This window comes from Lepidochelys olivacea (assembly GCF_965140295.1).
Source record: "Lepidochelys olivacea isolate rLepOli2 genome assembly, chromosome: 8".
Lineage (NCBI taxonomy): Eukaryota > Metazoa > Chordata > Testudines > Cheloniidae > Lepidochelys > Lepidochelys olivacea.
In genome coordinates this window covers 53,777,516-53,794,488 of record NC_140418.1, presented here as the reverse complement: position 1 = coordinate 53,794,488, position 16,973 = coordinate 53,777,516, and the positions used below count along the sequence as shown (strand labels likewise).

Below are 16,973 nucleotides of genomic sequence, written 5' to 3'. Positions count from 1 at the left end.
TGCTAGCATGCTAAAAATAGCACTGTGGCCATAACAACCCGGGCAGCAGTTCAAGCTAGCTGCCTGAGTACAATGCCATCCAAAATCCTAGGTAGGTACTCCACCGCCCCACGCCACTGCAGCCACAGTGCTATTTTCAGCACACTAGCTCAATCAAAGCTAGCATGTGTATGTCTGCCCATGCTCAGAATGGCACCTCCCAGCTGCAGTGCAGATGTGCCCCAGGCTACAGTGCATGATGGGAAGAATGCATCCTGGGAAGCCCTAAAGAGCATGGCCCCTGAATATGCAGCTCTTCCCTTACTCCTCTGCTGACGGAAGCCCAGCGCCCTAACCAGAGATGGCCATAGTACATGCAGAGAGGTGCAAATGGAGGTCTCAGTCCCAGTGAACACTGATAGTTTGACTGTGTGTGGGGACGAATTCCATTCACATTATCACCATAATGTAAACTATATAAACACTGACTCCTGGAATTAAAGATGCGAGATCACCGAGCAGGGGAACTTCTGTGAACCCCTTGGACATTTATCAGAGCTGCACAGCCTTCGGAAACAAGAACTGGGCCCCAAACTAAAGCCCAAATCTCCATCTGTATTAAACCTTTTCTGAGCACAGATGGGCTTGAGCCACAACGTTTGGATCAATATTTGGGTTTCCACAAAATCCAGGTTATTTAAATCCAGGATTTCTGTTTGGTTCCTCTGTCTCTGAGCTTTGCAAATGAGCTATGGAGTTGTTTGGGCTTATTGGCAGCAGTGATGAGTGGGAAATCCCTCTTGTGCATTTCCACACTTCCTGGGTTTGGTGGGTCCAGAATTACCAAAACAGTGCAGGACAGGCTGTTCCCATGGGATCTCTGGTCTGGCTGGAATTTGAGGTTACTGGAAGCCTCATGGGACTAGATGTCCGGACTGATTTCTAGTCTGAGGACAGGGGAAACAGAAGCTGAGCTGAGCCAAAACTCCAAGCCTTTTGAGGCTCAGTCGGCACTTTGTAACTGTAGATGGGTAACCAGCAGTGCTTGCATACTAGAATGCAAAGCCTGCAAGGATACTGGTCCAACTGCTTTTTGGAAAACTTTTTGTACAAGGCTTGATTGGGGCTGTCTCCATTGGCCTGCTGTGTTTCTTTGCTTCTGCGTATTACATGGTGTGCAAGGAGATTTGGGGTGCTTGTGAAAAGAGCTGTGCATAAGAGGGGCTCAAACCATGAAGCTCAGCTCTTGATCCCCTCCACCCTCAGTTCCTTCTGGCCGGAAACTCCGACAGCAGGGAGGGGGGGCGGGTCGTGGAATGGACATGAGCAACACGTCTCGAAGAACACCAGTTACGGAAAAAGGTAACTGTCTGATTGCTCATGTCTATTCAACTTAGGTGATGCCCAGCAGTACCCGTGGAGGTGGGTAAGGAGTTCACGGATGTGTAGATTGCAGCACAGCTCTGCTGAACCCAGCGTCGTCCCTGGCCCGCTGCATGATGGCATAGTAGGCTGTGAACGTGTGTACCAAGGACCACGTTGCAGCTTTACAGATGTCCTGGATCAGAACGTGCACCAGGAAGGCCACTGACAATGCCTGAGCTCTAGTCGAGTGGGCTCTGGTGATCGGCAGCAGAGGAACTCCCGCTATCTCGTAGCGGGTCCGAATGCAAGAGCTGATCCAGTTAGAAATCCTTTGTGTGGACACTGGGAGGCCTTTCATCCTACCAGCTGTAGAGGTGAAAAGCTGAGTCGACTTACGGAAAGGCTTTGTCCGATCTAGGTAGAAAGCCAGAGCCTTTCTTACATCCAAAGCGTGAAGGTGCCTCTCTTCATGAGTCTCATGGGGCTTAGGGCAGAAGACTGGAAGGAAGCTGTCCTGGCTCATGTGGAAAGTGGACACCACTGAGTGACAGGTTTCAGAGTAACAGCTGTGTTAGTCTGTATTCGCAAAAAGAAAAGGAGTACTTGTGGCACCTTAGAGACTAACCAATTTATTTGAGCATGAGCTCACGAAAGCTCATGCTCAAATAAATTGGTTAGTCTCTAAGGTGCCACAAGTACCACTGAGTGAGGAGTGCTGACAAAGGGAACTCCTTCCAGGACTTTCCCGGGATCGGTCCACCATCGCAGTGAGGTAAGTACCGTCGTGGGGATGGTGACAACCTTCTCCAGGTGGTCCCTGGACCGGGAGTAACCATCCCTAGCCATTGCTGCAGGGGGGTCGCATCTGGAGCCTGGCGTGGTGCACCACATATATACATGCTGCCATGTGACCTAGTATGCGTAGGCAAACCATGGTCGTGGTCAGGGGAAATGCGGAGACTTCCGCAATGAGGTCCGTCAGTGCCCTGAATCACTCCAGCGGCAGGAACGCCCTGGTGCAGGTCGAGTCGAGCACCGCTCTGATGAACTCTGTCCTCTGTACTGGAACTAATATGGATTTTTTGTCATTCACCAGGAGGCCAAGGCGATGGCACATGCCCAGTAGCACCACGACATCCCCTTGGACCTGTAGTTTCCCTTGACAAGCCGGTTGTCGCGGTATGGGTAGATCTGGATGTCCCAGCATCTGAGGTAAGCCGCCACCACCAACATGCACTTGATAAATACCTGTGGTGCTGTCGCTAGGCCAGACAGAAGGACTGCAAGCTGATAGTGGTCAGGACCTACCGTGAACTGGAGGAAGCGTCTGTGTCCCCCGAAGATGGCGATGTGGAAGTATGCATCTTTCAGATCGAGGGAGGCGCACCAGTCTCCCGGATCCAGGGAGGGGATGATGGAGGCCAGGAGACCATGCAGAACTTCAGTTTCGCTAAGTAGAGGTTCAAGTCCTGCAGGTTGAGTATGGGCCGCAGACCGTCCTTGGCCTTAGGGATTAAAAAGTATCGGGAATAGAACCTCTTGTTCCTGTACTCCACTGGAACTACGTCCACCACACCCAGCGGTCGCTCCCCTGATTGATGGCCCTGTCCCGATCAGTACTGGTCGCCCCTCCTGGGATCTGGCTGACCTCAATAAGCATCTGGATCGGGGCCTCGGGGACCGGCAGAACTCGATGGATCCGCAATGGCACCAGGCCGGTGATCTACACCTCACACTTGATGAGCGGGACCGGGATGTGGAGCGGGATCAGGAACTAAAGCGGGCTTGGCATCGTGAAGATGTAGCTGCATGGGGTGACGCCACCCTGGGGGATCGGTGACGGTCTGGAGAACAAAACAGTTGGTCCCTCGACCTGTCCCTGCAGTGGAACTGGTGCCACGGAGATTCCGGGTGCCAACTCCGAAACTCCTGCTGGGGGGGGGACGGGGGACGTGTGCCTCGTTACCAGCGAGCCATGCCTCAAGCCTCACTGCCCTTGACAAAGGTCGAGAGACCGGATGGGACTATGAAGCTTCTGCTTATCACGATCAGAGGCGTATCAGCTGCGAGAGGGCGACCATTGGCGGGACGTCCCCCACAACGGGGAGCAGTGCCGGAAAGGTGGAGACTGTGGTGGTCTCAATGCAGGTTTACCCCGGGACTGGGACCCCGCAGGGGCCAGAGTGGGCAGCACTGGGAGGGAAATAATGTCCTGTGCCACTTGGAGGGCCTCCATCTTGGACGGTACTCAGAGCTGAGGACCTCCGCCGCTATCCGGGGTAGCTGGCGGGGAGTGGGCTTGGCTACACTGCTTGACCTGAGCTGGGGCCCAGGATCCCCAAGGGGGTGAAGAGGCACCTGAGAATGCACCTTGGTCCAGCCCAGATTTGTCCTTTCCCTTGTGGAAAACTGGAGACGTTCCTCGCCCTGTCTTCCTGGGCTTCTTGGCTGGAGCCATGGAAGGAGACTGGTGCCGGCTTGTAGATGGTACTGGCAGGGTGCTGCGCACCAAGGTCATGATGCTCTGCGCCGAATCAGAGCGCTGCTCTGGTACCGGGGTAAGGGCAGACTCCATCAGGAGCGCCTTCAAATGAATGTCACTCTCCTTCTTCGTCCTGGGCTTGAAGGACTTGCAGATTTTGCACTTGCCACTAATGTGACCTTCGCCCAAGCACAGTAAACACCTATTATGTGGATCGCCAGTGGGCTTAGGACTTTTACAGTGATCGCAGAGTTTAAAGCCTGGGGACTGGGGCATGCCCTGTCCCAAGGAGAAGTCTCTAACCTAACAAACAGGTTGAACTAAACTAGAGGGAAACTATATATAGTAATCAATTTATTTGAGCATGATGCATCCGATGAAGTGAGCTGTAGCTCACGAAAGCTTATGCCCAAATAAATGTGTTAGTCTCTAAGGTGCCACAAGTCCTCCTTTTCTTTTTTGTATATACAGTAATATTTGCAAGAGGCAAATGAGTTTGATTGAATGAAACGCAACAGCTGAAGCAGACCAGTTCCATGCACCATTTCTAGAGAAACAAAACCAGTTTAGGAAGGGAGTGTGCCAGGAGAAGAGAAGGATGGATTGGGCATGAGAGGCATTTAAACTAAACACCTGACTTCCACAGAGGGTAAGCTACTAATGTGAGAAACAGCCTGCCAAAGGCAGCAAGAGGAGCTGCGAATGTACATGCACTGAGAATAAGAGCAAGGTTTTGAGCAGAAAACAAGATTGCAGAGTACAAAGGCTAGTGAGGTAGGCAGGGGGACAGAGATGGGCTGCAGTCCCAATATTCCTAAATGAACAATAGGCGAAGAGGCAGAGAGGCACATTCCCTATCAAGCTCAAGCCGTGTGTAGGAGGAATATGTACATCTTATTTGTAAATTAGCTCACTGTCTCGTATGTGCATGCATCACAGAGTGAGAGCCACACACACAAGAAGGGCTAAGATCCAGCATTCACCCTGATCTTCCCATGCTATTGCAGGACATTGTGTGGGAGACGCAAAATAATTCTAACAGGCAGCTCCTATTTAAATGCTTCAAAGGAATGGAAAAAAACCCTCAAGGCTTTCTGTGGGAGAAAATCTCATTCCACCTCCTAGTCGGTTCTGCGTGGGCAGCCATCACTACAGTTAAGCCTGTAATCCCATTTATACCCTGAGACACCACTGGTGTCCAAGAAAATATTCCGTTTTAAATCCCAGGAAGGTAGATTCTGCCACTCACTTCCAGGCAGAGAATTCCAGACACTGAAGAGCTTCTTATAAGGAGGAAGAACAAAGCCCCTTTGTGGATTTAACTTAGTATCTCTGTTTTCTTGCCGTGTTTGTTTTACCCCATTCTCTGCAATCCCCCCCCCCCACACACACACACAGCTGCTTATTCCCTCCCAGAAAAGCCCTGTGTCTTATATACATGGACTAGGACCCTTCTAAAGTTTGGATAGGCCATATTGTGTCTCTTGCCACCATAGGGTTAGGTTAGCAACTCTGCTGACAAAATACACATTCAAACTAAGGGCACCTCTGCACAGCATCCAGGCAGCAGAGTTTGCATGATGTGCTGCTCTCCAGTCACTGGGGTTTGCTATTCCCAGATCTCTCCGTGATACAAGCCTTTCTACAAACTTCTGTATGGGCTAGACAAAATGGGACAAATACATCCTGGTGTAACACTGCTGGTGTCAGCAGAAATTACACCAGGGATGAATCTGGCCCAATTGTTTCTAGCCCAGACCTTAAAACCCATACATAAAACCTCAACCCCACAACACAACATCACCTTAGACGTTGTCAGTGTCTAACACTTGACAGTAACAGCTCCCTTACAAAGAAAAAGCCTCAAAACTCAGGCAGCTTCATCAGTGCATCACGGAACTTGCTCCACAAACGTGTAAGGCACAAAATCCACCTCGTGTCATCATCACACAACCCCCTCTCCTGCTCTCAAGCAAAGCAGCACAACTCATGCATTTATCGCTCCACTCACAGGAGGCTGCACGTGTTACTGAATTCCAGCCCTTGCCGAGCGCAGCGAAGCACACCTGCAGTCATGCTGCAATCTTCAGTGAAGTTTGGCATACACAGTGGCTGCAGTCTGTTTGTTCCGCGGGGACTGGGACCGGTTGTGCCATGAAAGGTGCTCATGCTGTGCTGGTTGCCAACAGGGGGGTGTGTAGGGCTGAATCTGATCCAGCCCATTTTTCCCAAAGCCCCACCCCTCAACTGAAGGTTCGTTAGAGCCAGCACGGGGGACAGGTCTTTGCCATTTGACCAGCTCTTTGCAACATATCACAAATCCAACCACTGATGGGTGCAAAGTTGCATTTGGCTCTCCAATGAATTAGTTTTTCCTCCTTCTCAAAAGGTAGAACCAGAACTGAGTCCGGCCTGCGCTCACCTGTAATTGTACATCCCACCACTAAAGAGCAGCCCCATTTCCATCATCAGCCCAAACAGGAGACCCAGGAGAGCTCCACAGCCTGGAAGATTTGTTCAGCAAAAACACACTTCACTTCTGCTTCTCCAACCCGTGGAGCTTCTAAGAGCCCCGAGTACCACCGCAGCCTCACTCACATTGTACAGCACTGTGGTCCACCCTTCCATGGTAATGCACTGGAAGACAGTCAACACAGCAAAGAGGATGTTGTCAAACTGAGTGATCCCGTCATTGGGACCAATCCACTCCTTGCACTCGTAACCCGAGGGGCATCCCTGCACCCCACACGGATGTGGGGGATCCAGTTCTTCCAGTTCACCTGCAATCATAAAAAAGCAATGCCCGGAGGGCACAGAGATCAGGGAGGGGCGGAGGAGATGCAGAGAAGCAGACAGAGCCCAGCCCGGATACCCAGTGGAAGGCGAGGTGGGACGAGCATCTAGCTGTGTTATTAAAGCTTTCACATTTGGGGGGACATTAGGTCACTGGAATGTTCATGGAATCCTGACCTACAGTGCCCTGATTTTCCAGATTTACTCCCCCACTTTCTGACCCTCAACGCTCTGCCAGTACATCTCAAGCTTGACCCGAAGCACTCCTTGCTAATGCAGCCCCAGAGCTCACATGCCTCTTTTAATGCACCTCACTCCTGACCTAAAACAATGCTGAGCCTTCTGAATTTGGCCACTCCTGAGCAGGGATGGCTGGTTCTGTTGATGTATGTTAGTATGTTTCTTCCCATTCCCCCCCAAACCTTAGACTGTGAACTCTTTGGGGGAGGGACCTCTCCCTTTTTGCCTGTCTAGAAAGCAGCTAGTACACAGTGGGCACAATAATCTAAAGAGGTGGCTTTTCTTCTCTGTATTGAAGTATTATCAATCCTCATGACGAGTCTCATGATGCTTGGTGTTTTCCTTAAAGCCCCAGATCCTGAAATCCTGTGATTACTTGAGCATCTCAGGAGAGTTTTGTAAAGCAAGTTTCTAGCCCCTATAATTGTGAAGAAAATCTTGAAAATGTGACTCAAGTGCACCCAAGAGGGTGAAAAACCCAAAGGCAAGTAAAATCCACATTGTATTACCATCATCATCATTTTAAATCCCATGATTTGTATGCCAATCTCATGATTTTTGAGTCCTTATTCATGATTTCTGGAACACTTACAGTTGCCCATGCTAAGTCTCAAGAATGGGAATCCTCTCTCTTTAAATGAGATCAGCTGGTATTGGATATGAAGACAAGAACAGATATTGGGGATGGTTTTGATTGATAGAAACCACTCATAACAACATCAGTCACTGGGCCTCAGAGCACACGTGCACCCGTTATGGTCCTTGGGCCCTTTAAGAGCTGGCATTCTGGGAAACGTAGTTCTCTACAAAGAACTGAGAGTCCAGAGGTCAGCTTTTGGGAACTGTATAAGGGATAGCCTGAGGGCAGTATGGAGAAAGAGGAAGGCTGAGCCTGGAAGGGCTGTTGGGAGGTGATTGAGTTGCTTTGTTCTTAGCTGGATTTTACTTTGTTAAGCCCTGAGGAAAGAGACTAGCAGTGACTTATAATTGTTTGTATTTACCATCTCCGGCTGAAGAAGCTGCCCATTATCTCACAGTAAGGTTATCCTTGGCTGGAATCTATTACAAAACCAACCCATCTCTCCATCCCCACTGGAGAGCTGGCTAGAAAATGGGAAATATAGTCACGACAAATCTGTTTTTGCTGACATTTTTCTAACCATGAATGTTTGCAACCAGCTCTACCTCACTGCCACCCTCCCTGGCTGATAGCAGGCTCAAGGAGAGGAAAACAGAGTGTGGCGTTCAGTAAAAGAAGAGAGGAAATCACTGAGCCCAGAGCTCCAACAGGAACATAGCAGTGCGAAAAGGGAGTGACCCCTGAGATGGCCTGACTCCAATTCCAGCCGGCATTGTGTGGAAATGGAATTTCTCCCCACCATGCACCAGGGACCAGCAGCTCAGTCTTTACTCAGCCATTGTGATCGTGTGGTGACAGTTATGTGTTACAGTCTGAAGTGTCAATACCACCATGCCGCAGCATGGCTTATGCCTTGCTGCAGCTGAACCAGACAAGCTGGGGTTCAGCGTGGCAAGGCCACAGAGTGGCTCATACACAGTCAATCACCTCATCTGAGCTGAGAAGGGTGCTGCTCACAACGGTTTGCCATGCACAACAGACAGAGTGGAATGGCAGCCTGCCTACCTGAATTATTCGTGTAGCAAGCTCGGTGCAGTTTCCCACTGTAGAACTCCAGGCCGATGATGGCGAACATCAGAATAGCGAAAAAGAGCAGGAGACCTATCTGAAGAAGGGGCACCATGGCCTTCATGATGGACTTCAACACGATCTGTAAGCCTGGGAAAGAGGAGAGAGGACATAGCTCACTGACCCTCCCACCACCTTGCCCAGCTAACAGTAGAGACAACATCTCTCCCTTTCCCTACAGGAGAGGCTCTTGGTAAAAGGATGGTGAGCTACAGAGATGTGGAAGGATCAGTAATCTGCCAGATGGGACCAGGCAAAGCACAGCGTGAAGAAACCTTTGCCAAATAGGCATCTGCCACTCCCATAAGCACCCAGCATCGACTTCTGGGTTTTTGGGAACTTTCTTCTCTCCACTGCAGCTCTTTCTGGGCATATTCCGCCTGTGGAATTTCCACTGAGATTTACAGACTTCTGCTCCAGAAGCAAGGATAGAATAGGCGATAGAGACATGCAGTGAGGCTCAGGGAGGAGAATTTTGCCCCTAGAGGACCAGCATGACCTAGTGGACAGGACAATGGATTCAGGATGGGTTCTGTTCTTGACAGTGCCTGCTGCATGACCACAGGCAAGTCAGTTCACCTGTCTTTGCCTTGGTTTAACCCCCCCACCCCATGTTTGTATTGTTTATTTAGACTGAAAGCTCTTCAGGGCAAGGATAGTCTCTTACTTTGTGTTGTGCAGCACCCAGCACAATGGAGCCCTGATTTAAGTTGGGGCCTCTAGGTGCTACCATATAAAAACATCCACTACTCATTCGGATTTGCCTTCCGAGTGGCAACTGCAAGGTAAACAGGTAGGACCATATTTCAAAGTCCCGCCGTAACAGAAGAAGAATCACCTAGTAGTCACTGCAAAAGCACACCTGCATGCAGCTGTTTGTGAAAGAAAAAAAATCAAGCAACTGCACGTACAGCTGCCAGTGTCCATGCGCAGGTATCTAGTTTGTGCATCCAAATGCATGCATTTGTGCATGCACAACGGGTAAGTGCACATCCTGCATGGCTCCCGTGTTGTGTGTGACCTTTGATTGCTTCCCTCTGAACAGCCCACCCATGCATTCACTTTGGATAACAATGGGGGAAAGCCATCCAGAGCACAGAGTTTTGCCAAGTACCTTGCAGAAAGGGAGGTTTTTAAGGATTTTCCCCACCTGACTTTGACAGGGCAAGAGGAGTGCCGACAGCAGTGCCAGGAGCCAGGCATGATGTGGGCCAAATGCAATGGTGTGTTTTCTCCACACCCTGCTCTGTCACAGCACCTCGCTCCTGACTTGTTCTCCCATCTCAGGGCTCTCCTGAGCAGGGACCACAAGTGCTGGCTTGCTGTCAAATTCACACTTTAAAGAGAGGATTTTGCCCTGGTGAAAAGTGCCAGACTGAGACGGGACAGATGAGGGGTACAAAGGACAGCAAGCACAGCAAATCTCTCCCACTATTGCCCTGCAACTACGCCACCACCTTTGAGGAAGAGATGAGAGGTTCAGTTTCTGTGACTACGAAGTTCCCAGCCTCTCTCTCGAGGCTGTTGACAAGAGAACCACTTGCCATGAGGCTGGATTCTGTGATATGGCCCTGTGTGCACTAGAATCTGGGTCAGGACCGTCCTACACAGACCACTGACCAGCTCTCAGATGGAAATTGACTTATGATGCAGGGGAGAGAGGCCACCTGGTGAGCAAGAGGGATATGATGCCTTCCACCATGACAAATCCCTGCGACCATAAACCAAGTCACATCCAGTCCCATTGAGGACATTCTGCTTTTGACCAAATTCCTTACCTCCCAGAGGTCTCTCTTCAGAAGCGGGAGCCTCAGGCATTAACTTACAGTCCCCCTCCTAGCCCCTTGCCACCCCCTCATTTATTAACCCAGCAAGCCGTACATTCAGGGCCCAGGAGAGGGACAGATCAGGAGCACCAATAGACTGATTCCTTTACTTGTTTAAAGGGAGGGAAAAAGGAAATTACTAATGGATACACCACAGCCCCGGAGGAATTAGTGGAATGGGAGTCTCTGGCCTTTGTGAATCCTGGGATTCCCAGTTGTGCTCCACCAGAAAGCATTCAGCCTTGTTCTAGATCAGGGCCCCCTGGGGCAGAAGGGACAGGGGAGGCAAAAGGGGCAATTTTCCCCAGCCCCCCCCCCAGGTTGAGAGGGCCACCAAACCATGTGGCATTGTGACCTGGTGTGAGGGGTCACTGAGCCACTCAGGTTTGGGCCGGTGACCCTTGTTTGGCCCAGCAGCCCCTCCGTCATGACAGTGGGGCAGCAGAGCCAAACCTGTGCAGTGCTGTGACCCTGGCGCGCCAGATCACAACACACAGCATGGGGAGCCAGGCCCATCCCCACGGCATGGGAACTAAGGGATGCTCGCTCTAACACCACCACTACGCTCCCCCGCACCCTTGTCCCCACAGCATCCCCCTCAGTGGCAATTTTTTGGAAAAGGCGGGGGCTTCGTTGCAGAATTTACCCCTAGCCCCCCAAATACCTCTGTATGGCCCTGATCTAGATGCAGGGGTGGGCCCCAAATCTTTGCATGCTGAATTTACCCCTCTCCCTTCCACATCACCGATGGCACCTCTCCTGTAGGAATCTAGGAGAGGATGCACTCCTCCCTGCTGGAAAACATCACTGGTGAAATCATGGTCCCTCTGAAGTCCGTGGGAGTTTTGCTGTTGACTTCCATAAGGCCAGGATTTCACCCTCTGTCTCCAGCCGTGGCATGAGTGCTTTCCCAAGCCTGAGGGACATACACAACTCATGTGCCCCGCCAAAGAGTGGGAGATCGAACTTACTGGGAATGCCTGAAACGAGCTTCAGAGGCCTGAGCACTCGCACTGCCCTCAGGGTCCGCAGGTCCACATGGGTGTTAAAGTGAGTTCCAGCTGTGGCGAGGATGCTGCAGCCAGACAATGAGAAAGCAGAGTTATTAGCCACAGAGACTTGGCAGCGCGAACGTGCCTGCGAGAGGGAGACATCGTGACTGGGCCATCACAGACAAGGCACCTGACAACCTGAATTGGTGCACCTTACCCTCCAGTGAGTCAGCAGCGATTGCTGGGGTCTAAACTTAGCAGTGTTAATGGAGTGATAGAGATAATAATTAAAACAAACACACTGTTGCCAGGATCCGCATTTCCAGCCGGAGTGCAGTGCAACCCGCCCTGCATCGTGCCAGGATGAGGAGTCATACTCTTAGCCTTTGGCTCAGGTCCTCAGAGTAGGCCGGTCAGCATCAGAAGCAGCTCAGGACCTGGGTGGGGATGTTAAACCAACTTCATGTCTCCCTGATCCTGGAGCTGCTGAGCATCAGTTGGGTCCCAAGGCACAACTCAGAGCAACCTCAAGGCTGACTTAAGTTAGCCCCCCAAATTCATTAAGACAGACAAGAGATCGTCCAGACATAGCAGTTCCCTGGCCATACCCCCTACACCAAGAATCAGGAGGGGTGACCCAGCAGCTGCCAGCACTACATCACAATGCTGCATAGGACCCCAATTAAGTTTGTTTTTTCACTGGCAGACCAGCCCCAGGTGGCTGCTGGAGCAAGGATCAGGCCCTCAATCAGTGCCAGGAGTCACACGCAGTCTCTGAGTGCAGTGGGACCCAACCAGCCACACACTAGAGCACAACATGGGCCTGATTCACTGCTGCTTCTCAGCTCATGCGACCATTTACATCTGTGCAAAGTGTGCGCAAAACACCCCCGAACCAGACAGGTAATGTTTGACATTCGCTTTGCACAGGAGCAAGTGATTACAGTGCATGGCCATGGAGAGCCAGGCCCCAAGATTCATGCCCTGCTGCTCTAACCATTAGCAATGCTATGTAATTATGCTCTGGGTTTTTAGACTGCCAGGACGGTGCTCTTCAGATCTGTACTTTGCCTGCTTGGGATCAATTTAATCTCTCTCCAGGGCACTATCAGTCTGGAGCAGAGACAATGCTCAGAAGATCAGAGTCTTTGCCCGGGTGGTTAGCTACACATCTCAGGATTAATGCTCCGCAGGCTCAAGGTACCAGGCTCCCTGAACCTGGAAGTGCCACAGAACGGCAGGACAAGGATGGAGATGAGACTTAAGAATTAAAATGCAATCAGCAATCAGGGTGGGTAGGGGAAGCAACAACTGGGATGGGTTCCTTCTGCGGGGAGGTTATATGCCCACCCGGCCTCAGCTGCATTGACCCCAGATGGCACGCTCCGCTCGGGTCACAAGGCAAGACGGAGGGCCACACTGGGATTAGACTTTCACAGATAGGCAAAAGGAGGTGGTGGTGGTTCCCCCTTGAGCAACCCCACCCCAAGGTCAAGCACAACAGTAGTGCTGGAAGACAGGACTGCTCAGCCCTGACTCCTGCTGGCTGAGGGCAGGTAGGGGCGGAGCTGGGGTCACAACAGACAGAGCTGACAAGACTGCCAGGGATGTTTTAGAAGGAGGAGACAAGATGGAGAGCGGGGCAGAAGGAGGGAGCGACCTCAGAGCTGTTTGCAGCAATCCAAAAACCAAGGAAAACTGGGTCATTGTTCCACTAATTTATCTAATTACAGGCCAGAGCAGCTCTGTGCTAGGTCTCTTGTGTGCAGCGCAATTAGCAATCTTCTCTCTCTCTCTCCCTTCCCCCTCCGGCCGCCGCCCCAACGTACAGTAGGTACAAACCTACCCCCTTCAGAAACCAGAGTTCTGTTTCCTAGGATACAGACAGGAGAAATGATTTAACATAATCAAAATAGCTTATTGCATCTGATTTTTCCCCCTTTCTGTTTATCATGCTGGATTCAAAAGGGGTGAAATGACAAGCACTGGGAGACAAACTTAAGTCCTGCTTAATCTGGGAGGTAGCTGCAGCTGTGGTGTTCTGACCCGACAGTCTCATGCCTGGGCCACCTAATCCCACAATATCCCACCCTGGATCATGGTAAGAGCCATAGGCTCCGACCACATGCGTGGCTGAACAAAGCATCCCCTTGCCCCCCCACAACCAGAACCCAGCTTCAGCTGCTCCATCAGGGGCCAGACGTGCTGCATATGGCCCCAGGCTAGGGACAGCCTCCCCTGACCATCCTTGGGGTGGGTGCACTTCTGCTGCCATGACTAGTCCTCCTCCTCCCCTCCAAACATGCCCCAGCGCGGGAATTTGAATGAGAAACCAGGCAGCCATGAAAAGGGAAGATCTGGTGGAACACAGGGAGCCTTAAGGAGGGGGTTGCTGGAGAGAAATGGGAGGAGAGGACATGGGGTAGCGAAAGGCAGGACTTGACACCAGAGCTGTGGAGCGAGAGAGAAAGCCCAAGGAAGAGTGGGGAGGGATCAGGTATCAGACCTTGCCACAGTACAGGAATGCAGAAGGGGCAAAACGGAGAGGAAGACAGGAACAGAAAAGTGGGTAACAAGAGGGGATGAAGGGAAGACAGAGTGGGGAGCAGGTGGGAACTGGGAGTGAAGGAGAGAGCAAAGGGGTTGGCTTCAGGCTACAGAGGGAGGAGCCACCAATAAACTTTGTCTCCCCATGTTAGACTTGTCCCTCCCTGCATCTCCTGCCCAAGGAAACTTCTGCCCCCCAAACACGTTGCACAGCTATTCCCAGACTTCTCCACTAGCACTCCCTCCTCACCATGTAACCCCAGCCATCCCCACCATGCCTAACCGACACGGCCGTTAGTCCACTCCCAAAGCACCCTACCACGCTCTGCCCAATGCTCCCCCTTTGCCGCGATCAGCAGGCCCCACCGGCCCAGCCCCTAATCTGACTTTCCCACCATGCCCCACCCATGGAGTCTCTCCTGCCACTGGGGTCTCCCACAATGCCTCCCAAGCATCTCCCACCCTTCCCTAGAGGCTCCCCAGCAAAGGCGTACAAAGGCCATTCTAAAAAACCCAAAGAGGATTCTAATGTTATGGTTTCCAGAAAACCTTGATAGCAAACAAATGAGAGAGACTGGAAAACATCCGGTCTAGACTGCACAGAGAAGGGAGCTGGAACAAAGCCAGGGAGGTGGCAAATAGCCAGGCAGCTGCTGATGAGGATGGCATGTGTGCGTTTAATGGGCCTTGCTTTCCAGCCTCCCACAGTCATAGTGGTGACATGCTGCATTATGCAGAGACCTGGACCCGGCAGAGATGTGGTCAGCTGTTGCACGTTGGGTGGTTATGGGCTCACCTCTTCCTCTAGAGGAGGAGGTGCATTTGTGCTGCAAGCCCTTGCTTTAAAGCCCAGAGAACTAAGAGGTCTGGGGGACCTGCACCTCTCCTCTGATCCAATACTCCTACAGAAAGAGAAGGAGTGTCCTGGAGAGGTCCTCACCCTGTGAACTCGCCTCCCCTGAGCCACCACAGCTCCAATCTGTTGGCATGCTGGTGGCCTCCTTCCCCCCACGGGGATTTGAGAAAGGAGGCGCAGGACAAGAGCTGAGGTCAGATACAGTTTGGGATTCATTTAATCTCTGCTTGGCTATTTTCCAGTTTGAAGGGGATGGGAGCTGCTGGCTTTTGCCCATTTTGCCACTGTGCTTTTAGCCTCCAGTTCAGCAAAGCACCTATGCACATACCTTATTTTAAGTGAGTCGCCCTATTGACTGCAATTAGGCACAGGTGTAAATACCTCAGCAAATGGGGCCTTATTTAAGTCAAGGGTGCCTAGAAGCCCAGGATGGCTGCTGTGTTAAACTGGCTGTAAAGTCAAAATCAATAGACTTAAGTTGTGGTTGCACTGTAGTATCTAGGAGGGGTCAAGCAGAGAAGCTGAGATTTCTCCCCTTCCTTCTGACTGGTAACTAGAGCCCAGGCTGTCACAGCAGGCTCCCCACTTCTCCTGCAAAAGGAATTATAGTGTTACACTCTGGCCAACTTAACATGCATTTTAGAGCTGTACCAACTCCATGCTTTAGGTTGCAGGGGTGCCAAAGAACCTTTCCTTCAGCTTCACATGCCTCCAATGTTTGGGGTCCAAATGAGCCTTAAATGTCCAAGCAAAACCCAATTTGAAACCAAGTTTGATACAGTTTTACACCTAAACTATCTGAACCTGCATCCCAGTAGACAAAGACCCGGCCTCAGCAACACCCAACTCTCGCCTGGACAACAGCAATGTGATATACCTGGGCAGGAAGCCTTCAGTGCTTAGGAAATTCCAGTGCTATGGAACACTACAGTGAATCTCGTCAGCAACACAGGCTACCGTGAGCACATCAAACCTGTCCTCTGCTACATGTGCTGACTTCCCATAGAACATGAAATCAAGTTCAAGGCCTTGAGTCTTACCTGCAGGGTTCTCAGAGGCTTTGTCCTGGGGTATCTAAAAGACCATCTAAATTCTGGGGAATAATGGAACTCTCTGACACAAGGTTTCAGAGTAGCAGCCGTGTTAGTCTGTATTCGCAAAAAGAAAAGGAGGACTTGTGGCACCTTAGAGACTAACCAATTTATCTGAGCATGAGCTCAAAGTACTCCTTTTCTTCTGACACAAGGGTAAAGCTAGTTTGTGCAGGAACCAGAACTTCGTCAGGGGCCAGTCTGAGACTGTGACTTGAACTCACCCAAGAACAAAAGGACCATAACAAACCTCCCCATCGCTCCCAGCCCAAAGTTCATTTCTTTTCCCAGCCTTCTCTAACAGAAACATATAGCAAGCTGTGTGTATGTGGGTGTAATTAAATTCCCAAACGAGACACTTCACTGCACACACTTACTTCTCCACCTGGGGAGAGGATGAGAAACCAACCGTGACAGATGCTAGTCATGTCGCTTAATGCACTATCGGAAGACACTCAGATACCACAGGGATGAGCGCAGTATAAGAACCTATATAGAATACTTTTGACGCAAAGCCATAAATTAACCCCAATTTATTTGAAGCGTTGGGGACCTTTAGATGAGCCTTCTCTGAGGAAACCCTGTGTCAGGGCAATACACACCACTCTCAATTAGTGACTAAGAGGGGGATTATCTTATGGCAATGTGAAGTACTCACTGTCCCCACTCAGGGGTGTGAGGTCCATGGATCATTTCAGAGCAGGTTTGAACAGATTATTTAAGCAAGACACCTGATGTGCCGAGCAGGAGACAGCTCTGAAATCTGCTTGCAATCAAAAGGATCACCCTGGATATTTTTCCTTCTAGGGTCTGACTGTCAGAAACAGGAGCTTGCATTACGAACACAAAAGCAGATAGTCAATGGCCAATGGAATATGCAACTGCCCTTGCACACACTTTGATGTTCACAACAGGTGCCACTTAAGAGTAAAGAAATGACTGGATCTCTCAGATAAATTGCTGAGCAGGCTCTTCAGCATCCATTCCAGCATGCAAGTGTGTACTAGTCTCCAGTATTACCAGAGATGGGGCTGACCCAAACACATGGATCCCCATCCCAACACCCCCAAACTCTGGAGAAGTTTCTGAACCAT

At 50.9% G+C, this 16,973-nt stretch overlaps 1 protein-coding gene across 2 annotated transcripts in view; it reads right to left on the bottom strand.

Moving 5' to 3' along the window:
• The window catches only part of CACNA1E (calcium voltage-gated channel subunit alpha1 E), a 257,484-nt gene that overhangs the window by 158,842 nt on the left and 81,669 nt on the right, over positions 1 to 16,973 (bottom strand). For both annotated transcript variants that reach the window (XM_084636282.1, XM_084636281.1), the window contains 3 exons: positions 11,365 to 11,468; positions 8,505 to 8,657; positions 6,425 to 6,606 (listed from right to left, as the gene is read on the bottom strand). In XM_084636282.1, the coding sequence (XP_084492408.1) occupies positions 6,425 to 6,606; positions 8,505 to 8,657; positions 11,365 to 11,468 (439 nt within the window). The remainder of the gene's footprint in view (positions 1 to 6,424; positions 6,607 to 8,504; positions 8,658 to 11,364; positions 11,469 to 16,973) is intronic.